Consider the following 24,131-nt stretch of genomic DNA (forward strand, 5'->3'; position numbering starts at 1 on the left):
GTGCTGCCCAGGAGAACAGGCAGGCCCTCAGGGAGACCAAGGACCCTCCTCAAGGGGTTGGGTTGGATGCTGTTGGCCTCAGGGAACACTCACAGCTTTGGCTGCTGCTGGGTCCTGTGCCCCAGGCTGGGTTCAGGGGGGGCCCATCCAGAGCTCAGCAGAGAGCTCAACCAGAGAGGTTGTGGAGTCTCCTCTGGAGCCTTTCCAGCCCCACCTGGCTGTGCTCTGTGTGCTCTGCTCTGGCAGGGAGCTTGGAGTGGATGACCTCCAGGGGTCCCTTCCCACTCTGTGCCTGTGATGCCACACGGCAGGGAGAGGTTGGAGCCTTCTGGGCTGGAGAGCTCTGAGCTGCAGAGAGATGGAAGCAAGGCCAAGCTCCTGTTTTACCAACTCTTCTTTATTCCTTTATAAATACTGTCGTGTTTACAAGCATCAGAGCTGTGGATATTCTTCCCAAACTTTCAAACACATAATACTTATAATATACTATATAACAACACCCAGTAAAACAAACTCATTCTTCTCAGGGTTTTAAAAGGCCACTCAAAAGTTGCATAAAAATACATTCTCTCCCCATCTCTTGAAGCTTTGGCCTGCTTCTCCCAGGAGGTTATTTACAAAGAGCCACCCTCAAGCTGGCAGCCACAGCAGCTGGCTTCACCCCAGGCAATAAAAATGACTTCACCCCAAGCAACTGCTTAGAAAACCAAAGAAAACTCCCAAGGGGAGAGCAGAGCTGGCAGCCCCTCTGCTGCAGCAGGGAGCAGCCCCCAGGAGCTGCTGCACAGCCTGCTGGAGCGCAGAGCGTGGGCTCCCCTCCTGCTCCTCATCTCCTCAGTGCACTGCTTTGGGTCAGGCCCTCAGGGAGACCAAGGACCCTCCTCAAGGGGTTGGGTTGGATGCTGTTGGCCTCAGGGAATACTCACAGCTTTGGCTGGGCAGTGACACTCAGCTGCTGCTGGGTCCTGTGCCCCGGGCTGGGCTCAGGGGGGGGACCATCCAGTGCTCAGCAGAGGCTGCAGCTCAAGTGGTTTGGCTTTGCAAGGTGCCAGGCAGAGCCTCCTGCACCCTCTGCATCCTGCTCCCCTGGGCAAACTGCAGGGAGTGCCCTGGTAGGAAGGGGCAAGCTGCCAGGGCAGGGTGGGTTTGGCAGGGTGGGTTGAACCCTCCCCCTCCAACAGAAGCCAGGCTGCTTCATGCTGCCAGGAGCCTGCTCCTCAGAGCAGGATCCTGGGTCTGAAATCTTGTCCTGCCGGGATGCAGCACACACCTTGGCAGGCAACCAACAGCCCCAGCAGGGGAGGGCTTCTCTGTGTGGCACAGGAGGGACTGGGCTCCTGTTCAGGGCTGAGAGAGCCCAGGTCTGAGGTGAGGAGTGGGTCAGCAGGAGGAAAACCACCAAGGACTGCAGAAGTACTCACAGAAAGAGTGCAGCAGGAAGGGACGTGCAGGGGAAGCACTGACTGCATCTCAAGCTGTTAAATAGAGCAGGGTTAAAACAAAGTGATATAAAAAGGAGGCCTGGCTTAGGCTGTGCTCTGCAGAAGCCCTGCTGCTGTCACCAGCTGTGGTCTCCTCCTCCCCAAAGCACAGCAGCAGAGGAAGGGCCTCAGAGTACCAGGAGAAAAGGCTCTCCACAGGCTGCACACGAAGGGCTCTGCTGGGGAGGAGAAGCCTCTGCCCAGAGCTGCCTGGGGGCACCCCAGCCAGCTCTGAGGAGAGCAAGAGAGGTTGGAACAGGCAGGACAGGGAGGGGAAGGGGAAAAAAAAATGGAGAACTGGTTAAAAAAAAAACCCCAAACAAACCAAATGATAAAGTCCAAGGGAGAGGCAAAGAAATCACTTTGGGAGACAAGAACCAGCAAAAGGTTCCCAAAAGCCCAGGACTGACAGAGAAACTTCATCTGCTGAGCAAGCTCCAGCACCATGCCCAGCTTCAAGCATCTCATCTCCCCCTCTCAGAGCAGAAAGAGTCCCACTGGCCTGGCAGGAGCTGTGAGCTCAGGCAGCAGAGGTGCCCAGGAAAGGCAGAGGACCTTCATGGCACCCTCCAGGGTCAGTGACTGAGGCTGCAACCCTCAGCCAGACACAGCAGGGAGAGCAGGGGACAAAGGCCATGACAGGAGAAAGGAGGAGGGATGGAGGTGGGAAGTGGTTTGGGTGCAGCAAGAAGTCTCTGAGGGGGAAAGGATCGTTCAAGAGGAGTCTGTGAAGGGGAAGCTCAACAGATCTGGTGGCAGGATGCTGCTGCTGGCTTCAGCCTCCCACAGAGCCCCTGCCCCAGTGCCCAGAGGGCACTTCCAAACTGCTCTGAGCATGCACAGCGTCGCAGAGGGGGTCTGAGGTCTCCTTCAAGGCCAAGGCTCATTGCAAGCTTCTCACAGACCTAAAGACTTTCACCCCAGTGAGACAGCTACCAGCACCCCAGGAGCAGCTCCTTGTGCCTCTGGCACCCCCACACCTTCCCAAGGCGTGCAGGGGGACCAAGTGATCACCACTGCCAGCCCTGCCGAGGCTCTGCACCCACAGGCAGCTGGCTGGGACTGAGCTCTGCTACTCCCTTGCTCGTGGTCAGCCTCCTGCTGCAAACCAAAGGCAGGTGCCTGAAATCCCAGAGCAGACCCTCTGGGGGTCTCTGCCCCCCTGAGGAGGGCAGGGGAGTGCCCCTGCTGCAGGACAGGCAGGCTGGCTCCTGCTGTGGGCACAGACCCTGCAAGGTGACCCACACTGGCACACAGGTGAGAGCAGCAGAGGGTCTCCAGGGCTCCAGGCCTGCCCTTCAGAAAGCCTGGCAAGGACCTGTGATACCTCCTGGCCCAGGAGCAAGGGCCCAGGTGCAACCAGCAGATGCTGCTGATGGAGCCAGGAGCCCTGGAAGGACCCAGCCTGACACTGAGGCTGTGGGGGAAAGGCAGGGCAGGGCTGAGGGATGCTGCTGGTACTGGGCAGGAGCAAGAACAGACTTGGTCTGGGGGGAAAGGAGAAGGTCTCTGTGCAAAGCAGCTGTTGTCAGCCTGTCACAGCCAGCAGCCCTGCTGGCCTTCACAGCATCACTTTCTGAGCAGAGCCCCACAGCTGGGGGGGTTGCTGTGCATCCTCAGAGTCCCAGCCCAGCTCCACACCTCCCACCCGGGCTGGATCAGTTCTTCAGGTGTCACTTGTCCAGGCAGGAGTCACTCCAGCCACTCCAGGCCAGGCTCCACCACCCCACACTGTGGAAGAGCTTTGGGCAGCTCACATTCAGTCCTCTTCTTTCTCTTCCCCCTTGAACAGAGTGTCCAAGGCACCACCTCAGACTGCAGGCAGGACCACGGCAGAGGGGTGCTGGGGGGCTGTGGGCAGGAAGGGAACGGTCAGCAAGGGGCTGGGCAGGGAGGTGTGCCAGGCTGAGCCCATGGCTGAGCCACCTGCTGTGCTGGGCGGCGTGGGGAGGGCTGGGGGCAGGGCTGGCAGCTGGGGCAGGGCTGGCAGCTGGGGCAGGGCTGGCAGCTGGGGCAGGGCAGCCCCCTGGGTGCTGCCTTTGCTCAGGATCCTATTTGGAGAGTTTGCTGATGACACGAATGAGAGCTCCGTTCTCGTCCTTCAGCCTTTGGTTGTCTGACTTCAGCTCTGTCAAGATCTGCAGAGAGACAAAGAGAAGCTGGGATCACAGCTGGGCCCTGCAGCTCAGCACCAGCTGCAGGGAGGTGGCAGCAGCTGGCTGCTTGCCTTGTGTCCTTCTCACCACCCCGGAGCCACAGCGGCCTGCAGAGCCTCCTGCACAGCCTCCACCCCGCGCAGGGCTCACGCCAGGAGCTCTCCCTGGCCTCTCCAGGGCTTTGCCAGACTGTGTGGAGAGGCTGAGAGGGGACTTGAGCACAGCAGAGAGCCAGGGAGGCCCTGGAGCTGGGAATCCCATGGTGAGAAGCGGTGCTGTGGGCGCAGCATAAGGTCAGGAGCAGCCTGGGAGGGCAGAAACCATTTCTGAGCTGTTTCATCCCCAAGCTGCTCCCAGAGGCTCTGCAGGGCTCAGCAGAGGGCTGCAGAGCTGTTTGCTTTTCCCCTGATGTGTTTGTTCCATTTTGCCAGGCCTGGAGGGGGAAGCAAACAGTAACTCAGCACTGGCCTGGTTTGCAAAACCTCCCTGGAACGGCCCCAGAGCTCCTGAGGCTCTCCAGGAGCCGAGGCCAGAGGGTGGTAGAACATCCTGGCACTGGAGAAGCCTCCTTGGTGCTCAGCTTGGAATGCTGGGGCCCAGCCAGGGGTCTGCACACAGCTGCTGCTTGGAGAGAGAGGAGGAGGAGTTCCAGAGACCCTCTCCAGCCTTCTGCTTTCTGCTGGCTCCCCCTTGCCTCACCCCCTGCCGGCACAGACTTCGCTGGGGGCTGGAGGGAGCCCCCAGGCTCCTGTCTCAGGGTGTGACACAGCAGTGACCTACACCACAGGAGCCATCAGCCCTGAGGGCCACCAGCCCCAGGGCCTGCTGGAAGGTGCCAGGGTGGAGGCACAAAGGGCACTGGCATGAGCTCAGTGATGCCTTCCCCCTGCCAAGGTGGATCTTAGAGGAACTGGCTCGGAATCAAATCCCCTCTAAACCTTCTCCTTCTTCCCAGGCTGCAGTTTCAGCTCTGACCACAGCCTCCTGCCTGTTCCTCTCAGCTGCAGCCTCTCCATGGCCACAGCCACCAAAAGCAGGGCAGAGATCAGCTCCCACCTGGGGCAGTGCCCTCCTGTCACAGCCAGCCCAAGCCATGCCTGGCCCCAGTGTGCCCAGCCCTGACCCTGTCCCTGCTGGGGTGGATGCTCCAGGCAGGAGGTTCTACAAGAGAGGGAGGAGGGGGAAGGGCAGCAGGAGGGATGCTGAGGTAAAGCTGTGAGAGGCTGCCAGAGCCTCAGCCTGTGACACTTCCAAGGCACCTCAGTGGAGCCCACGGAGGAGTGAGAGCCACAGCCCAGGGCAGGGCTGGCACCAGGACAGCAGCCATGACCCTGGTGTGATTTGCCATGGCCAGGTGAGAGGCAGCACCCAAGTGCTTGGCAGCCCAGGGGAGCAGCAGAGCAGTGCTGAGCTGCAGGGCACAGCCCCAGCACAGCCTGGTGCCCTCTGGTCCAGGGCAGCTCAGCACCGCTGAGCTTTGCAGGTGGAGAGTCCCAGGCCTGAGGTGGTTTGCAGGCTGGCATGTGCCCACCACCGAGCACTGCAAAGTTCTGCCCCTGGCTTTGGCAGGGCTGATGCCACAGAGCCTCAGCAGCACCACGGAGAGCAACCAGCCCAGGGCCACAGCTCCGCTGCTGCCCTGCCTCACACCGCCTGGAGACAGCCCCTGCTGGGGGCAAGGAGCAGAGCAAGCACTGCCCAGCTGTGCCCCCAGGCAGCCCCTGCTGGGGGGCAAGGAGCAGAGCAAGCACTGCCCAGCTGTGCCCCCAGGCAGCCCCTGCTGGGGGGCAAGGAGCAGAGCAAACACTGCCCAGCTGTGCCCCCAGGCAGCCCCTGCTGGGGGGCAAGGAGCAGAGCAAACACTGCCCAGCTGTGCCCCCAGGCAGCCCCTGCTGGGGGCAAGGAGCAGAGCAAGCACTGCCCAGCTGTGCCCCCAGGCAGCCCCTGCTGGGGGGCAAGGAGCAGAGCAAGCACTGCCCAGCTGTGCCCCCAGGCAGCCCCTGCTGGGGGGCAAGGAGCAGAGCAAACACTGCCCAGCTGTGCCCCCAGGCAGCCCCTGCTGGGGGGCAAGGAGCAGAGCAAGCACTGCCCAGCTGTGCCCCCAGGCAGCCCCTGCTGGGGGGCAAGGAGCAGAGCAAACACTGCCCAGCTGTGCCCCCAGGCAGCCCCTGCTGGGGGGCAAGGAGCAGAGCAAACACTGCCCAGCTGTGCCCCCAGGCAGCCCCTGCTGGGGGGCAAGGAGCAGAGCAAACACTGCCCAGCTGTGCCCCCGGGCAGCCTCTGCTGGGGGGCAAGGAGCAGAGCAAACACTGCCCAGCTGTGCCCCCGGGCAGCCTCTGCTGGGGGGCAAGGAGCAGAGCAAACACTGCCCAGCTGTGCCCCCAGGCAGCTCCTGCTGGGGGCAAGGAGCAGAGCAAACACTGCCCAGCTGTGCCCCCGGGCAGCCTCTGCTGGGGGGGCAAGGAGCAGAGCAAACACTGCCCAGCTGTGCCCCCGGGCAGCCCCTGCTGGGGGCAAGGAGCAGAGCAAACACTGCCCAGCTGTGCCCCCCGGGCAGCCTCTGCTGGGGGCAAGGAGCAGAGCAAACACTGCCCAGCTGTGCCCCCAGGCAGCTCCTGCTGGGGGCAAGGAGCAGAGCAAACACTGCCCAGCTGTGCCCCCAGGCAGCCCCTGCTGGGGGGCAAGGAGCAGAGCAAACACTGCCCAGCTGTGCCCCCAGGCAGCCTCTGCTGGGGGCAAGGAGCAGAGCAAGCACTGCCCAGCTCTGCCCCCCGGGCAGCTCCTGCTGGGGGCAAGGAGCAGAGCAAACACTGCCCAGCTGTGCCCCCCGGGCAGCCCCTGCTGGGGGCAAGGAGCAGAGCAAACACTGCCCAGCTGTGCCCCCAGGCAGCCCCTGTTGGGGGGCAAGGAGCAGAGCAAACACTGCCCAGCTGTGCCCCCGGGCAGCCTCCTGAGCACAGCTCAGCACTCCCAGGCCGAGGGCCCAGGGCAGGCAGAAGCTGCCCGGGGCTGGGGGCAGGACAGCTGCAGCCGACAGCCCCCTGGGGACGGAGGAACTGTGACAGAGCTGCAGGGGAGCAGAGCAGCACCAGGGACAGCACCAGGGGCATAGAGCACCACCAGGCTCAGCACCAGGGGCAGCACCAGGCTCAGCACCAGGCTCAGCACCAGGCTCAGCACCAGGGACAGCACCAGGCTCAGCACCAGGGACAGCACCAGGGACAGCACCAGGCTCAGCACCAGGGACAGCACCAGGCTCAGCACCCGGGACAGCACCAGGGGCAGCACCAGGGACAGCACCAGGCTCAGCACCAGGCTCAGCACCAGGCTCAGCACCAGGGACAGCACCAGGCTCAGCACCAGGGGCAGCACCAGGCTCAGCACCAGGCTCAGCACCAGGGGCAGCACCAGGCTCAGCACCCGGGACAGCACCAGGGGCAGCACCAGGGACAGCACCAGGGGCAGCACCAGGCTCAGCACCAGGGACAGCACCAGGGGCAGCACCAGGGACAGCACCAGGGGCAGCACCAGGGGCAGCACCAGGCTCAGCACCAGAGACAGCACCAGGGGCAGCACCAGGCTCAGCACCAGGGGCAGCACCAGGGACAGCACCAGGCTCAGCACCCGGGACAGCACCAGGGACAGCACCAGGGGCAGCACCAGGGACAGCACCAGGCTCAGCACCCGGGACAGCACCAGGGGCAGCACCAGGCTCAGCACCAGGGGCAGCACCAGGGACAGCACCAGGCTCAGCACCAGGCTCAGCACCAGGCTCAGCACCAGGGACAGCACCAGGCTCAGCACCAGGGGCAGCACCAGGGACAGCACCAGGGACAGCACCAGGCTCAGCACCCGGGACAGCACCAGGGGCAGCACCAGGCTCAGCACCAGGCTCAGCACCAGGGGCAGCACCAGGCTCAGCACCAGGGACAGCACCAGGCGCAGCACCAGGGACAGCACCAGGCTCAGCACCCGGGACAGCACCAGGGGCAGCACCAGGCTCAGCACCAGGCTCAGCACCCGGGACAGCACCAGGGGCAGCACCAGGCTCAGCACCAGGCTCAGCACCAGGGGCAGCACCAGGCTCAGCACCAGGGACAGCACCAGGCGCAGCACCAGGGACAGCACCAGGCTCAGCACCCGGGACAGCACCAGGGGCAGCACCAGGCTCAGCACCAGGGACAGCACCAGGGACAGCACCAGGGGCAGCACCAGGGGCAGCACCAGGGGCAGCACCAGGCGCAGCACCAGGGACAGCACCAGGCTCAGCACCAGGGACAGCACCAGGGACAGCACCAGGGACAGCACCAGGGACAGCACCAGGGGCAGCACCAGGGGCAGCACCAGGCGCAGCACCAGGGACAGCACCAGGCGCAGCACCAGGGACAGCACCAGGGACAGCACCAGGCTCAGCACCAGGCTCAGCACCAGGCTCAGCACCAGGCTCAGCACCAGGCGCAGCACCAGGGACAGCACCAGGCTCAGCACCAGGGACAGCACCAGGCGCAGCACCAGGGACAGCACCAGGCGCAGCACCAGGGACAGCACCAGGGACAGCACCAGGGGCAGCACCAGGGGCAGCACCAGGGGCAGCACCAGGCGCAGCACCAGGCTCAGCACCAGGCTCAGCACCAGGCTGGGCTGGGCAGCAGGGCTGTGCTGTGTGCTGCCTGTGACACCAGAGGAGGCACTGCAGGCACTGTGTGCATTTGGGGTGCTGTGCTGCAGGAGGAGGGGGAGTCTGAGCTGGCACCAGTGGCACAGCTGTGATGCCTGAGCCAAGGCTGGCAGGCACCAGCACCAGCACCAGCACCAGCACCATCCTGTGCCACCTGCTGAAAGAGCTGAGGAAGCCCAGCAGAGTTTGCAGCCATGAGGCTCCTCCACAGCTTGGACTCCAGCACTGAACTGCAGGCCCCTGAGCAAGCTGAGCAGGATCAGTGCAGCCATGGCCCTGCAGAGCAGATGGGAGGCAGCAGGGGGGAAGCAGCAACGCTGGGAGGAGAGAAAGTGAGAGAGAGAGAGAGCAGTGACCTGCAGAGTGTGAGTGCAGCTGGAGGCCATGAGCATGGGGCTGGGCCCTGCCCAGTGCTGGGACAAGGGGCACAAGGGGCAGTGGGGAGAGACTACAGCAGGTTTCACTTGAACTGAAGAGAAACTTCTCTGCTGTGAGGGTGGCAGAGCCCTGGAGCAGGCTGCCCAGAGAGGTGGTGGAGCCTCCCTCTCTGGAAAGATTCCAGATGCCTGGATGGGTTCCTGTGCAGCCTCAAGCAGGTGACCCTGAGCTAGCAGTGGGGTTGGACTGCCCAGGGAGGTGGTGGAAGCCTCCTGCCTGGAGGTGTTTGCAGCCAGGCTGGAGGTGGCTGTGAGCAAGCTGCTGTGGTGTGAGGTGTCCCTGCCCATGGCAGGGGCTTGGAGCTGGCTGAGCCTCGAGCTCCCTTCCAGCCCTGCCAGCTCTGGGATTCCATGCCTGGATGATCTCCAGAGGTCCCTTCCAGCCTCTTTGATTCTCAGAGTCTGGAAATGGTTTTGCTCACTTTGCCCTCTCAGACCTGGAAGTGCTGTGGGAAGCAGAATGACTTTAAACTCCCAGCCACAGGCTCAGAACACTTCTGCAGGCTGAGAGCAGAAGGGTGCTGAGCTCCTTCAGCCTGCCCAGCTGCACAATCCAGGTCACACACCACCAGCCTCCTCCTCCTTCTGCCTGTGCCACCCTCCCAGGCTGAGGCTCCTGGAAGGGGGAAGCCACAATTCCCCAGGTTAGTTTGTTCCTGAGGTTAATCAGCTCTGCTGCCACCTCCCAGCTAAGAATAGATTATTGGATACTTCTATTTCGTGCCTTGGGGCCAACTCCAGCCCAGGAGACCACAGTGCTGCTTCCTTTGCTAACAGAAGAGCTGGCTCTGAAGGGCCCTGTTTGTGCCTACTAACCTGCAAAAGGCAGGGAGGGCCCCAGGAAAGCAGCAGTTACAGCTTGATTTTAGCACTCAGCCAGTGGAGTAGCAAGGAAGGAGATGTGGCTGAGCTGCCTGGGGTGCCAGGGCAGAGCCAGAGCAGCTTTGTCCTTGCACTGCCAGCACTAATTGCTCTGCACTGAACCTAAACCAGAAGATGGAGAGAGGGCTCCCTGCCTGCTCCAGCCCTGCCTGTTCCAGCCCTGCCTGTTCCAGCCCTGCCTGGGCCAGCCCTGCCTGCTCCAGCCCTGCCTGGGCCAGCCCTGCCTGCTCCAGCCCTGCCTGCTCCAGCCCTGCCTGCTCCAGCCCTGCCTGGGCCAGCCCTGCCTGCTCCAGCCCTGCCTGCTCCAGCCCTGCCTGGGCCAGCCCTGCCTGCTCCAGCCCTCCCTGGGCCAGCCCTGCCTGCTCCAGCCCTGCCTGCTCCAGCCCTGCCTGGGCCAGCCCTGCCTGGGCCAGCCCTGCCTGCTCCAGCCCTGCCTGGGCCAGCCCTGCCTGCTCCAGCCCTGCCTGGGCCAGCCCTCCCTGGGCCAGCCCTGCCTGCTCCAGCCCTGCCTGCTCCAGCCCTGCCTGCTCCAGCCCTGCCTGGGCCAGCCCTCCCTGGGCCAGCCCTCCCTGGGCCAGCCCTGCCTGGGCCAGCCCTGCCTGCTCCAGCCCTGCCTGCTCCAGCCCTGCCTGGGCCAGCCCTGCCTGCTCCAGCCCTGCCTGGGCCAGCCCTCCCTGGGCCAGCCCTGCCTGCTCCAGCCCTGCCTGCTCCAGCCCTGCCTGCTCCAGCCCTGCCTGGGCCAGCCCTGCCTGCTCCAGCCCTGCCTGGGCCAGCCCTGCCTGCTCCAGCCCTCCCTGGGCCAGCCCTGCCTGCTCCAGCCCTGCCTGCTCCAGCCCTGCCTGGGCCAGCCCTGCCTGCTCCAGCCCTGCCTGCTCCAGCCCTGCCTGGGCCAGAAGGGCAATGAGGCAGGTGAGAGGTCTTGTACTCGAGGTCCTAAGAGGAGCAGCTGAGGGAGCTGGGGATGTTCAGGCTGGAGCAGAGGAGGCTGAGGGAGACCTCCTTGCTCCCTACAGCCCCCTGAGAGGAGGCTGCAGGGAGGTGGGGCCTGGCCTCTTCTCCCAGGTAACAGTGCTGGGAGGAGAGGAAATGGCCTCAGGGCAGCACCAGGGGAGGCTCAGGTTGGACATTAGGAAACATTTCTTCCCCACAAGGGTCATGAGGCCCTGGCCCAGGCTGCCCAGGGCAGTGGTGGAGTCCTCATCCCTGGAGGTGTTCAAGAGCTGTTTGGGACATGATCTGCCAGCTGTGCACAGATGTTAGGTGCTGGCTGGGCTCAATGACCTGCAGGGTGGCTCTGTGTGTGTGTGTGTGTGGCACCCTGGGTGCAGGAGGCAGAGAGGATGCTGCAGCCTGCAAGCTCAGAACTCTCTGCTTCAAAGGAGGGAGGGAGCTTGGCCTCCTTGCTTGAGTGACCAAGGAGACCCTCTGAGCCCTGCCCAGGGGGGGGTCTGCCAAAAAAATCACCCTCCTGCCTCAAATGTGCACAGAAATGTGCTGCCCTGCTCCCCCTGCCTGTGGTGACCCAAGGGCTGGGTGGCAGCTTCCCAGGGGACCAAGGCCAGCTCAGAAGGAACTCCAGCATGAGCAGTGGCACAGAACACCTCTGCCAGGGCAGGGCAATGGGCAGGGGCTGCTGGCTATCATGGCACTGATGAGACACCCCCCCAGCCATGGGCAGGGGCAGGATGGTAGTTGTGGTGCTGAGGGACTTGGATGGGTGGTGACCTGGTGGTGCTGGAGGCAGGGTTGGACTTGATGGCCTTAAAGGTATGATCCAAACAAAAGGACTCTGTGGAAGGCTCTGTGAGAGCCAAAGGGCAGTGGCTGATCTGTCACTTCTTAGGAGCCATCTCAGTGGCTGGGGCCCCCTCCCTGGAGCCATTCCTGGCTGTGTCCCTGGGCAGCCTGCTCTAGCTGGAGGTGTCCCTGCTGCCCGCAGGGAGCTTGGACAAGATGACCCTGGAGGGTCCCTTCCAACCCAGTTAGTGAACCTGTGAGTCAGTGCCATCCACCCAGCCCTGAGTGCTTGTCTCAAGGCAGGGAGCAAGTCCTGGAGCTTCTCTCCCAGCTGCTGGGACCCCAGGGACAAGGCCCCCCCCGGGTGTGGGCAGTTAGTAACCGGCGAGGCCAGCAGCAGCTGCCGAGCGCAGCAAAGGTCAGCAGGGCTGGGCAGAGCCTGCAGAGAGGCCCTGCCTCAGCTGGGCAGCAGCAGCAGCACCATGCTTCTGTCTGCCAGAGGGTCCTTGGCCACATGCTGCTTTGCAGCCACAAGCTTCACCAGAGGGCCTGGAGAGCAGGCAGGCAGCAGGGAGCAGCGGAGACCTGCCTGGAAGAGTGGAGGAGGGAGGCGAGAAGAGCCGGAGGGGAGGCAGCTACAGCTCCTCTGATTCCGAGGGCTTGGCAGGCAGAGAGAGTCTGGCCACCACCCGGGTCAGAGCCCTGTTCTCAGCCAGCAGTTGCTCATTCATCTGCCTCAGAGTGTGAATCTGTTTGAGCTGGTGGAGATTCTGCAGAGGGTGAGAGGAGTGGACAGAAGAATACAGAGAGAGAACAAACCACAGAGACAGAGGGGCACAGAAAGGTGAATTTAGTCCACAGGGAGGAAAAGGAACAGAAGAGAATCAAAGGAAAAATTAGTAGGAGTGGGAGCTGGGTGGGGAGCAGCTCAGGTGTGTGCAGGGAAAGCCTTACAAGGTGGTTTGGGAACCAGCCCCTTCTCCAGGCCCCCTCCCAAAGGCATTTAAGAAGTCAGAAGGAAGTTTGCCCCAGCAGAAAGCAGGACAGCCTCCCCCAGACCGTGAGATCCACCCCTGGACTGACCTACCACCTACACAGGCTTAGGAGACACTGCTGGAAGCCTGGGAATGTCCTTGGAGCTCCTTTGCTTTCTGTATCTCTGGAAGCTAAAGCAGTCTTGGGGAGCAAAAAGCAATCAGAGGCTCCTGGGAGCCTGCAAAGGCACAGACTGAAGCACCTGCAGGAGGCCTACAGCAGACCAGACAGGGACCACGACTGCTCACATCCCTGCAGCACCCAGGTGAGGGCTGTGGGGGCTGCCAGGGTCCTGCCTGCTCTGGGGGGTGTGGGGGTTTTCCTCTCTACTCAGATTCAGCTCTTCTTTGTCACAGAGCTCAATTCATCTCTGCTCTCCAGAGTGAGAGCCTTGAGCTGCTCGCTGAGCAGGAGGAGCTGGAGGGACAGCAGCTCCCGGAGGTCGGAACGCAGCAATTCCTGCTTACAGGAGAGAGGAGCATGCAAGGGACACTGCTGAAACCCAGCCCAGAGCTGGGACTAGCACAGGTACAGCAGCAACAGGGAGACACAGAACAGAGAAGCAACGAGGGAGGCACAAGGGGAGGTGGTCAGAGCCACGTGGACATCACCAGCTCTCCAAGGACAACGTTTGCCCAGCGACACCAGAGCGAAACCTGCTGGCCACTGGCACCAGGCCTGGGCACAGGGCATGCTGAGGGCTGGGCAGCTGCTTGCTGAGCAGCATCCTGGGCCTCTGCCCTCCCAACAGCTGCTGGGCAGCAGGGCCACATGAGGAGGAAAGCCTCCTCCAAAAGACACCAGCAGGGAGAGGTAGGAAAGAAGCCGAGCCCAGAACCAAAGCGGCTCACAACCAGTGTGCTCCTCCTGTGTCCTCTCATTCAGGAGCCTCCAGGAGAGAGATGAAGGAAGAGCCTGCTGGGGAGGGGATTCCTTTCTGCCATTCAACAAGCAGAAACTGCTCAAAGGGAGGTCAGTGCCTGTCCTTATCCAGAAGACTGTGACCCTGCAGGACCCTCCTCCCAGCCTGCACGGCACGGAGCTGGCTGCTGCTGGCAAGGAACCTGCTGCATCCCAGCACACTTTGTCCAAGGGCTTGCTGCTGTACTTTGTGCAGCCCCATCCACAGCTTGATTCTCAGCCACCCAAAAGCACTGCCCCTGCTCCCCACTGAGGAACCCACACACCTCACCCTGGGCTGGGCAAAGCCAAGAGAAGTGGAGGGAGCCAGCAAAGGACGGGGCCTGAGCTGCCCGAGGGCATCGCTCTGACCAGGCAGCTCCTGCTGCTTGGGCTGTGCCAGCACAATCTTGACACTGGACAAACCAACAGGTCCTGAGACAGGGCTACAACCACCCAGCTGCAGGAGAGCTGCAGGGACACCTCAGCAGTGGGATGCCCTCTGAGCAAACCTCCAGCCATCCCTTAAGCCACCCGAGCCGTGCCAGCCAGCCCGGCGCTTGCTGGGGACGCAGAGGGATGTCACAGCCTCTGCCACGCCATAAGCCACGCTCAGGAAGGCTCATCCTGGAGCAGCCATTGCTTCTGGTGGCACCAGGGGGTAACCAATGTCCTCTGCTTCATCACAGGCAACACAGCTGGCAGGAAACATCCAACATCACCTCCAGCAGCTGCCCTGCTCCCTGAGATGGAGAGGAGAGAATCCAGGGGAGAGCCACGAGGATGAGAAGGGACCTGAGCACCTCCCCCCTGAAGAGAGGCTGAGAGCCCTGGGGCTGTTTAGTCTGGAGAGGAGAAGGCTGAGAGGATCTGATCAATGCCTGTCAATATCTGAGGGGTGGAGGAGGCCAAGCTCTTCTCGGTGGTGCACAGTAATGAGACAAAGGAAGAACAGGGACAGGCTGGAACAGGGACAGAGGATTTCAGCTCAGCATGAGGAGAAACTTCTTCACAGTGAGGCTCCCAGAGCCCTGGAGCAGGCTGCCCAGAGAGGTTGTGGAGTCTCCTTCTCTGCAGGCTTTCCAAATCCACCTGGATGATGCATTCCTGTGCAGACTCCCCTGGGTGATCCTGCTTGGATGATCTCTGGAGCTCCCTTCCAACCTCCAGTGTCCTGTGGCACTGACATCCCCTTGGTTTTCCACAGCAACAGAGCAGGGAAGCTCAGCACGGCCTCAGCTCAGGTGACCAAAGGGCTGAGTGCTGAGAGCTTATCCCAGAGCCCCAGCAGAGCTGGGAAGCTGGGCCTGGAGCCAAGGGTGAGGAGCAGAACCTGGCCCAGCCTGCTGTGATTGCTTATCACTCTGCTTGATACTTGGCTGCCTGACAGCAGCTCTCTCACCTCGGCTCAGCCTGCCTCCAGGTCCAGGTTTTGTGGCTGTGCCGCCGGGGGAGTCGGAGCGCCCGGAGCAGGCGGAGCCAGGAGCAGCTGCTGCGGAGCAGAGGAGCTGCTGCTCTGACCTTCAAGAAAAACTGCTGTGTTAAGTTGGGACCTCAGGCACTTGGCATTGAATTCAGCTCATTTTCTGTCTCCCTGCTCAGCCAGGCTCTGGATCTCCAGTCAAGTGCTGCAGGCACTCAGGAGGATGCTGCACAGCTCAGTCTTCGCCAGAGGGGCTGCAGGGGCAGCTCTGGCACCACGCAGCTCTCCGCATCACCAGGCAGGTCCTGCTCCTCTCCACTTCCTGACTGCTTCTCAGCAGGGGTTAAAGTCGTGAAAGGAGCAAAGCTCTCTGCCTCCAGCACAGCCTGGGGCACACAGCAGACCAAGGACCATCCTGTGGGCGCTGCTCTGCCTCCGCATCCTAAGGAGAGAGCTGCAGGAAGAGGAGTCCTGGCCAGGACAGCTGAGGCACAGAGCTGGACGCTGGATTGAGAAGCTGGATGTGAGCTGGTTCAGTTCACAGAGCAGTGGGGAGATTCCCCAAATCACAGAGCTGCCTGAGCCCTGCTAAGCTGGCAGCAGCCTGGCTGCTCCCTCCTGCTGCCCCCCAGGTCCAAGGGCAGCGGAGACTTTGCTGAAGTCCCTTCTGGCCGGCGACTGGTGGAGCAAGCAGCAGGGATGAGTCTCAGCAGAAGGAAGAGCCTTGCCCTGCTGGCTCAGCCTCCGGGCTGGGATTAACACCCATGCCCTGCAGAGGCTCTCTCATTCCAGGCAAGGCCCCCTGGGCTGCCTCTGCTGCTCTAGGGCAGGGTGTCAGTGTGCACAGCAGCCTGGGGTCCAGCTGAGGGCTCCTTTCCCTGCAGAGCTGTTGTATTCCTTTCCCTGGAGTGGCTGCCAGAAAAGACCTCTCGCAGCACCCAGGGACTTACCACATGCTGCAGCTTCTGCACAAACCAGGGGCAGGCTCTCAGCACCTTAGAAGAGGCATTTCCAGCTGTCCTGCTTGTTCCTTCTTCCAGCAAAAGGCCACTTGGGCTGCTCAGCACAGCAAGAACACAGCAGAGCACAGAAGGCACCACTCTCAAGGACCTGACAGCTCACTTTCAGGCTCCTGCAGCTCATGAATCCAGCAGGTCCCTTGGGGCAACACAAGACCAAGTCAGGCTTGCGGCACTGCTGCTCCTTTTGCACCACCTTGGCTACCTGCAGCCTGCAGCTCCGGACTGCCCGACCCAGAGCAGCCTCCAGGCACCTTCTTTCACCAGCTGCCTTCCCAGCCAATAAGAACCTTTCAAAGCCGACAGGCCACTAGAGGACACCAATTTGTCTTCTCCTCTGCGGGCTGTGCAGCGATCTGCAGGGCTGGAGAAACGCCCCCGGTGGCTCCCGCCTGCATCTCCCCTTCAAGGCCTCATTCCTGCAATTACAGGAAGGTCTCTCTGGAGCCAAAGGTTGCTACCTGCTCAGTGAGCAGAGAATTTGGAATTCAGGCACGTTCAGGCCTTTCTCCTTGCCCTTCTGGCTAGCTCATCCTCTGTGAGCAAACAAAAGCCTTCACAGGAAGACTCCACCAAACCCTTCCGCCGCTCCTTGTGGTTTCAGGCGCAGCAGGAGCCCAGGGCTCCTTCCAAAGGTCTGTGCTCAGTAAATGCAGCAAGCCTCAGACAGAAACACAAAGTTGGCAGCTCCTCCAGGGTGGCAGAACATCACTTCCATCAGTGCTGGAAGAGCTCACAGCTCTCAGGTGGGCTCCTTCCTTCTTCAAGTAGCTTGGCCCCAGCTGGCTCCCGCTGCGAGGGGATGAAAGCGCAGGGCACAGAGCAGAGGGCGCTGGGCGCACACAAGCATTGCCCCAGAGCGTAAAGTGGGGCAACACTGCAGCAGGTGTGAGGCTTTGGGTGCTCTTAGGCTTCCTGCCCTGCAGTGCTCCCCACCAGCCCCGTGCTCCCAGGCCATCCCAGCCGTGGCAGGAGCAGAACCATCCTGGGAAGCAACGCCAGGAGAGAGGAGAGCGCGCGGGAGCGCCGGTGCCTGGTGCCAGTGAAGCCATGCTGCAGAGATCACCAGGGAGCCAGCTCCTCTCTGCTGTTGCAGGCTGGCTCCAGTGACATGCTCTGGGAGGGGAGGACAGCCACACAATCACTCTGTGTTCTCTCCTGGCCAGTGTGTGTGTGACCTCGAAAGCCAGCTCGGTCTTCTTACCCATCCGGAGAGGACGCCGGCGGCCGGGCGCGGGCTGCAGCCTACTCGGAGCAGAGGGCATCGGCACACTGCAACCCAGCGAGCCACAGAGGGTTAGTCTGGGAGAGCACCTCGGGAGAGCAGCCCTGACAGCCCTCAGCTCGGAGAGCACAACCAGTGAAACATCTGGTGCAGTCAGAGGGAGGGTAATTGGACATTTATTAGCGCGGCACGCCGGGAGAGCCTGGCCGTGAAAGGCAGCGCTGGCTGCGGAAAGGAACACTCTCAGAGGTAATTCAGTCTCTTCCCAAGCACATCTTTAATATCCAACAGTCCCCAAAGACATCAGGAACAAAGCATTAAAAATGGAATAGAGTGAAGAGCTCATTTCTTACCTTCATCTCCTCCTCCATCTCCGACAGCTTCCGCTCCAGGGCTCGCTTCTCCTGTTTACAAGGATTGATAACAGAGGTGGTCACAGGGGTTCAGAAGAAGCATCACAGAGTCACAGAGCTGCCAGGGCTGGAAGGGAGCTCAAGGCTCAGCCAGCTCCAAGCCCCTGCCATGCCCAGGGACACCTCACACCACAGCAGCTTGCTCACAGCCACCTCCAGCCTGGCTGCAAACACCTCCAGGCAGGAGGCTTCCACCACCTCCCTGGGCAGCCTGGGCCAGGCTCTCACCACCCTCCTGGCCAACAACTTCTTCCTCACAGCCAATCTCCAGCTCCCCACTTCTAGTTCTGCTCCATCCCCCCCAGTCCTATCCCTCCCTCACACCCTCCAAAGTCCCTCCCCAGCTTTCCTGCAGCCCCCTGCAGCTCCTGGAAGGCCACAATTAGGTCTCCTGGGAGCCTTCTCCTCTCCAGCCTGCACAACCCCAACTCCTTCAGTCTGTCCTCACAGCAGAGCAGCTCCAGCCCTCTGCTCCTCCTCCTGGCCCTGCTCTGGACACCTTCTAGCACCTCCAGGTCTCAGTGGCAGCTGCTTGGGTTTGCCACCTTGGTGGCACCTCTGAGTGCCAGACCCCAGCCCGAGGGTCTGTCTGGTGTTACACCTCCCTGGGCAGCCTGTGCCAGGCTCTCACCACCCTCGTGGGGAAGAACTTCTGCCTAAAAATGTTAAGGAAGTTCTTCATCAAAGCCTTGTAATTCTCTAGGACCATCCACAGCACCATGGAGGGGTTGGGTTGGAAGGGACCTTCAAGATCATCCAGTTCCAACCCCCTGCCACAGGCAGGGACACCTCACACCACAGCAGCTTGCTCCAGGCCTCATCCAGGCTGGCTTTGAACACCTCCAGGGATGAGGCTTCCACCACCTCCCTGGGCAGCCTGTGCCAGTCTCTCACCACCCTCATGGGAAAGAACTTCTTCCTAATGTCCACCCTGCTCTAGTTTCAAACCCTTGCCCCCTGTCCCATCACCACAGGCCCTCATAAAAGTCCCTCTCCAGCTTTCCTGCAGACCCCTTTGGCCACAAACATCTCAAAGCAGCACACTGGGTACAGCCAGGAGCTGCTCAGAGGGGGCAGGCCAGCTGTGAAGCAGCTGGAGATAGGGGCTGGGTGCATGTGGCCCAGCCTGAGCTTCTTCACTCCCCTTGAGTGAAGCCACCCCACTCAGTGATCCCCCTGGTCAGTTCCTGCTGGTGGAATGTGGTGTGGAGCTCCATGGCTGCAGCCATGGATTTAGCTGCTCCCCACTAAAGGAGCAATGAGAAACCCAGCAAGGCCATCCAATAATGAGCAGTGAACAGGGAAAGGTGCCTGGGAATCCTGCTGCTGCCAGACTGCCTCAGGGCTGCAGAGCTGGCTGCTGCCAGGGGATCTGGAAACCAGGGACAGAGCTGGATCCATCCATGGCTGCCTGCAGGGACAGAGCTGGATCCATCCATGGCTGCCTGGAGGGACAGAGCTGGATCCATCCATGGCTGCCTAGGGGACAGAGCTGGATCCATCCATGGCTGCCTGGAAGGACAGAGCTGGATCCATCCATGGCTGCCTAGGGGACAGAGCTGGATCCATCCATGGCTGCCTAGGGGGACAGAGCTGGATCCATCCATGGCTGCCTAGGGGACAGAGCTGGATCCATCCATGGCTGCCTAGGGGGACAGAGCTGGATCCATCCATGACTGCCTGGAGGGACAGAGCTGGATCCATCCATGGCTGCCTAGGGGGACAGAGCTGGATCCATCCATGGCTGCCTGGAGAGACAGAGCTGGATCCATCCATGGCTGCCTAGGGGGACAGAGCTGGATCCATCCATGACTGCCTGGAGGGACAGAGCTGGATCCATCCATGGCTGCCTAGGGGACAGAGCTGGATCCATCCATGGCTGCCTGGAGGGACAGAGCTGGATCCATCCATGGCTGCCTAGGGGACAGAGCTGGATCCATCCATGGCTGCCTGGAGGGACAGAGCTGGATCCATCCATGGCTGCCTAGAGGACAGAGCTGGATCCATCCATGGCTGCCTGGAGGGACAGAGCTGGATCCATCCATGGCTGCCTAGAGGACAGAGCTGGATCCATCCATGGCTGCCTAGAGGACAGAGCTGGATCCATCCATGGCTGCCTGGAGGGACAGAGCTGGATCCATCCATGGCTGCCTAGAGGACAGAGCTGGATCCATCCATGGCTGCCTAGGGGACAGAGCTGGATCCATCCATGACTGCCTAGGGGACAGAGCTGGATCCATCCATGGCTGCCTAGGGGACAGAGCTGGATCCATCCATGGCTGCCTGGAGGGACAGAGCTGGATCCATCCATGACTGCCTAGAGGACAGAGCTGGATCCATCCATGGCTGCCTGGAGGGACAGAGCTGGATCCATCCATGGCTGCCTAGAGGACAGAGCTGGATCCATCCATGGCTGCCTGGAGGGACAGAGCTGGATCCATCCATGGCTGCCTAGGGGACAGAGCTGGATCCATCCATGGCTGCCTGGAGGGACAGAGCTGGATCCATCCATGGCTGCCTAGGGGACAGGGCTGGATTCATCCATGGCTGCCTGGAGGGACAGAGCTGGATCCATCCATGGCTGCCTAGGGGACAGAGCTGGATCCATCCATGGCTGCCTAGGGGGACAGAGCTGGATCCATCCACGGCTGCCTGGAGGGACAGAGCTGGATCCATCCATGGCTGCCTAGAGGACAGAGCTGGATCCATCCATGGCTGCCTAGGGGACAGGGCTGGATCCATCCATGGCTGCCTGGAGGGACAGAGCTGGATCCATCCATGGCTACCTAGGGGACAGAGCTGGATCCATCCATGGCTGCCTGGAGGGACAGAGCTGGATCCATCCATGGCTGCCTGGAGGGACAGAGCTGGATCCATCCATGGCTGCCTAGGGGACAGAGCTGGCTCCATCCATGACACCCAGGGAGTGCTCTGCTTTGTCCCCCTCTGCTCTGTTTGTAAGGCCCAGGAACATGCATCAGGGACCAGCAGCAGTCCCTGAGCAAGATCCAAAGCCAATTCCTTGCTGTGCAGCTTCCTGGGATGGGAGGCAGAAATCAGAGCTGCTTTGCAAGGAGAGCAGAAAACTCTGAGGCACTGCAAAGGTCAGAACACAATTACCACTGTGCACTGCTCCAGGAGGCAGGGATGGAACTGATCTTTAATTAACACTTTCCTTCAAGAGCCTGCTGTGCCCTGCAGAGCAGCAGGAGGCAGCAGCTGTGCTGCAGCAGCCAGCAGACACCTACCCTCTTCTCCATCTCCAGCATGCTGGACCGGTCCGAGGTCTTCTCCTGCTTCTGCTTTGCACAACAAAACCAGAGGTTAGCAACATGCAGAGGCTGGCCCAGAGTGTGGCACAAAGGCCCAGAGAGACAGAGCTGCACTCAGCCAGGGGTGCAGACAGCCAGGGATGGCTCTGGCCAGGGATGCAGACAGCCAGGGGTGCCGACAGCCAGGGGTGCAGACAGCCAGGGGTGCACCTGGCCAGGGGTGCAGACAGCCAGGGGTGCAGACAGCCAGGGGTGCAGACAGCCAGGGATGCCCCTGGCCAGGGGTACAGACAGCCAGGGGTGCAGACAGCCAGGGGTGCAGACAGCCAGGGGTGCAGACAGCCAGGGATGCACCTGGCCAGGGGTGCAGACAGCCAGGGATGCAGACAGCCACGATGCCTCTGGCCAGGGATGCACCTGATCAGGGATGCAGGCACCCAGGGATGCAGACACCCAGGGATGCAGACACCCAAGGATGCAGACACCCAGGGATGCAGACACCCAGGGATGCAGACACCCAAGGATGCAGACACCCAAGGATGCAGACACCCAGGGGTGCACCTGGCCAGGGATGCAGACAGCCAGGGATGCAGACAGCCAGGGATGGCTCTGGCCAGGGATGCAGACAGCCAGGGGTGCAGACAGCCAGGGGTGCAGACAGCCAGGGATGGCTCTGGCCAGGGATGCAGACAGCCAGGGGTGCAGACAGCCAGGGGTGCACCTGGCCAGGGATGCACCCAGCCAGGGGTGCAGACAGCCAAGGGTGCAGACACCCAGGGGTGCCCCTGGCCAGGGATGCAGACAGCCAGGGGTGCAGACAGCCAGGGGTGCCTCTGGCCAGGGGTGCAGACAGCCAGGGATGCCCCTGACCAGGGGTGCAGACAGCCAGGGATGCCCCTGACCAGGGGTGCAGACAGCCAGGGGTGCAGACAGCCAGGGGTGCACCTGATCAGGGATGCAGACAGCCAGGGATGCAGACAGCCAGGGATGCAGACAGCCAGGGATGCCCCTGGCCAGGGGTACAGACAGCCAGGGGTGCAGACAGCCAGGGGTGCAGACAGCCAGGGGTGCAGACAGCCAGGGGTGCCCCTGGCCAGGGATGCAGACAGCCAGGGATGCAGACAGCCAGGGATGCAGACAGCCAGGGATGCACCTGACCAGGGATGCAGACACCCAGGGATGCAGACACCCAGGGACGCAGACACCCAGGGACGCAGACACCCAGGGACGCAGACACCCAGGGATGCCCCTGACCAGGGGTGCAGACAGCCAGGGATGCAGACACCCAGGGATGCAGCCAGGGATGCCCCTGACCAGGGGTGCAGACAGCCAGGGGTGCAGACAGCCAGGGATGCAGACAGCCAGGGATGCAGACAGCCAGGGATGCCTCTGGCCAGGGGTGCAGACAGCCTGGGGTGCAGACAGCCTGGGGTGCACCTGATCAGGCATGCAGACAGCCAGGGGTGCAGGCACCCAGGGGTGCAGGCAGCCAGGGGTGCAGGCAGCCAGGGGTGCCCCTGGCCAGGGGTGCAGACAGCCAGGGGTGCAGACAGCCAGGGGTGCACCCAGCCAGGGATGCAGACAGCCAGGGGTGCAGACAGCCAGGGGTGCACCTGGCCACAGCAGCAGGCTACACAGACTCACAGTCACCGGGTGACAGCTGAGTCTCCTCTGCAGCATCTTCCCTCTCCCTTGAGCTAACCTCATGCTCTGGACTGTCAGGGGCTGCTCCTCATAGGCTCAAAGAAGGTTAGGGGTTGGAAGGGACCTCCAGAGATCATCCAGTCCAACCCCCTGCCAGGGGCAGGGTCACCCAGAGCAGCTCACACAGAGCACATCCAGGAGGGGTTGGAAAGTCTCCAGAGAAGGAGACTCCAGAACCTCTCTGGGCAGCCTGCTCCAGGGCTGCAGCAGCCTCAGAGCAAAGAAGTTTCTCCTCATGTGAATGAGGAACTTCCTGGGTTCCAGCTTGCACCTACTGCCCCTTGTCCTATCACTGGGCACCACTGAGCAGAGCCTGGCCCCTTCATCCTGACACCCAGCCCCAGGGATTCACAGGCACAGGTAAGATCCCCTCTCAGTCCAGGAGCTGCTTCCTGCCTTACCTGGGCTGCTTTTTCCAGCTTGGTTTTGATCTCAGTCAGCTCAAGCTGAGCTTCCTTCAGTTTTGACTTCAGCTTCTGATTTTCAGCCAGGGCACTTTCATATAACTGAAAGACAAAGCAAAAGCTCTCAGCTCCCAGGGCTGCTCCTGGGCTGCTGCCTGGAGCCAGGGCTGCTCCTTGGCTGCTGCCTGGAGCCAGGGCTGCTCCTTGGCTGCTGCCTGGAGCCAGGGCTGCTCCTTGGTTCCTGCCTGGAGCCAGGGCTGCTCCTGGGCTGCTGCCTGGAGCCAGGGCTGCTCCTGGGCTGCTGCCTGGAGCCAGGGCTGCTCCTGGGCTGCTGCCTGGAGCCAGGGCTGCTCCTTGGTTCCTGCCTGGAGCCAGGGCTGCTCCATGGCTGCTGCCTGGAGCCAGGGCTGCTCCTTGGCTGCTGTCTGGAGCCAGGGCTGCTCCTTGGCTGCTGCCTGGAGCCAGGGCTGCTCCTTGGTTCCTGCCTGGAGCCAGGGCTGCTCCTTGGCTGCTGCCTGGAGCCAGGGCTGCTCCTTGGCTGCTGCCTGGAGCCAGGGCTGCTCCTTGGCTGCTGCCTGGAGCCAGGGCTGCTCCTTGGTTCCTGCCTGGAGCCAGGGCTGCTCCTGGGCTGCTGCCTGGAGCCAGGGCTGCTCCTGGGCTGCTGCCTGGAGCCAGGGCTGCTCCTGGGCTGCTGCCTGGAGCCAGGGCTGCTCCTTGGTTCCTGCCTGGAGCCAGGGCTGCTCCATGGCTGCTGCCTGGAGCCAGGGCTGCTCCTTGGCTGCTGTCTGGAGCCAGGGCTGCTCCTTGGCTGCTGCCTGGAGCCAGGGCTGCTCCTTGGTTCCTGCCTGGAGCCAGGGCTGCTCCTTGGCTGCTGCCTGGAGCCAGGGCTGCTCCTTGGCTGCTGCCTGGAGCCAGGGCTGCTCCTTGGCTGCTGCCTGGAGCCAGGGCTGCTCCTTGGTTCCTGCCTGGAGCCAGGGCTGCTCCTTGGCTGCTGCCTGGAGCCAGGGCTGCTCCTTGGCTGCTGTCTGGAGCCAGGGCTGCTCCTTGGCTGCTGCCTGGAGCCAGGGCTGCTCCTTGGTTCTTGCCTGGAGCCAGGGCTGCTCCTTGGCTGCTGCCTGGAGCCAGGGTTGCTCCTTGGCTGCTGTCTGGAGCCAGGGCTGCTCCTTGGTTCCTGCCTGGAGCCAGGGCTGCTCCTTGGTTCCTGCCTGGAGCCAGGGCTGCTCCTTGGCTGCTGCCTGGAGCCAGGGCTGCTCCTTGGTTGCTGCCTGGAGCCAGGGCTGCTCCTTGGCTGCTGCCTGGAGCCAGGGCTGCTCCTGGGCTGCTGCCTGGAGCCAGGGCTGCTCCTGGGCTGCTGCCTGGAGCCAG

The 24,131-nt window shown here is 62.2% G+C and overlaps 1 protein-coding gene across 10 annotated transcripts in view; it reads right to left on the reverse strand.

The window, feature by feature from the left end:
- Positions 1-376: 376 nt before the first annotated feature.
- PPP1R12B (protein phosphatase 1 regulatory subunit 12B) overlaps positions 377-24,131 on the reverse strand; it is a 206,482-nt gene continuing 182,727 nt past the window's right edge. For 4 of the 10 annotated variants that reach the window (XM_068164654.1, XM_068164660.1, XM_068164659.1 and 1 more), the window contains 5 exons: positions 22,764-22,868; positions 20,635-20,688; positions 17,327-17,377; positions 11,961-12,141; positions 3,535-3,619 (listed from right to left, as the gene is read on the reverse strand). In XM_068164654.1, coding sequence (XP_068020755.1) covers positions 12,007-12,141; positions 17,327-17,377; positions 20,635-20,688; positions 22,764-22,868 — 345 coding nt within the window. In that variant the 3' untranslated portion in view covers positions 3,535-3,619; positions 11,961-12,006. Of the gene's footprint in view, positions 3,620-11,956; positions 12,142-17,326; positions 17,378-20,634; positions 20,689-22,763; positions 22,869-24,131 lie in introns of all 10 variants that reach the window. The other 6 variants (XM_068164656.1, XM_068164661.1, XM_068164655.1 and 3 more) reach the window with 5 other exon arrangements.

The sequence above is a fragment of the Melanerpes formicivorus genome, unplaced genomic scaffold (assembly GCF_026170545.1).
Source record: "Melanerpes formicivorus ecotype bairdi unplaced genomic scaffold, bMelFor1.0.p_v2 SCAF_82, whole genome shotgun sequence".
Classification (NCBI taxonomy): domain Eukaryota; kingdom Metazoa; phylum Chordata; class Aves; order Piciformes; family Picidae; genus Melanerpes; species Melanerpes formicivorus.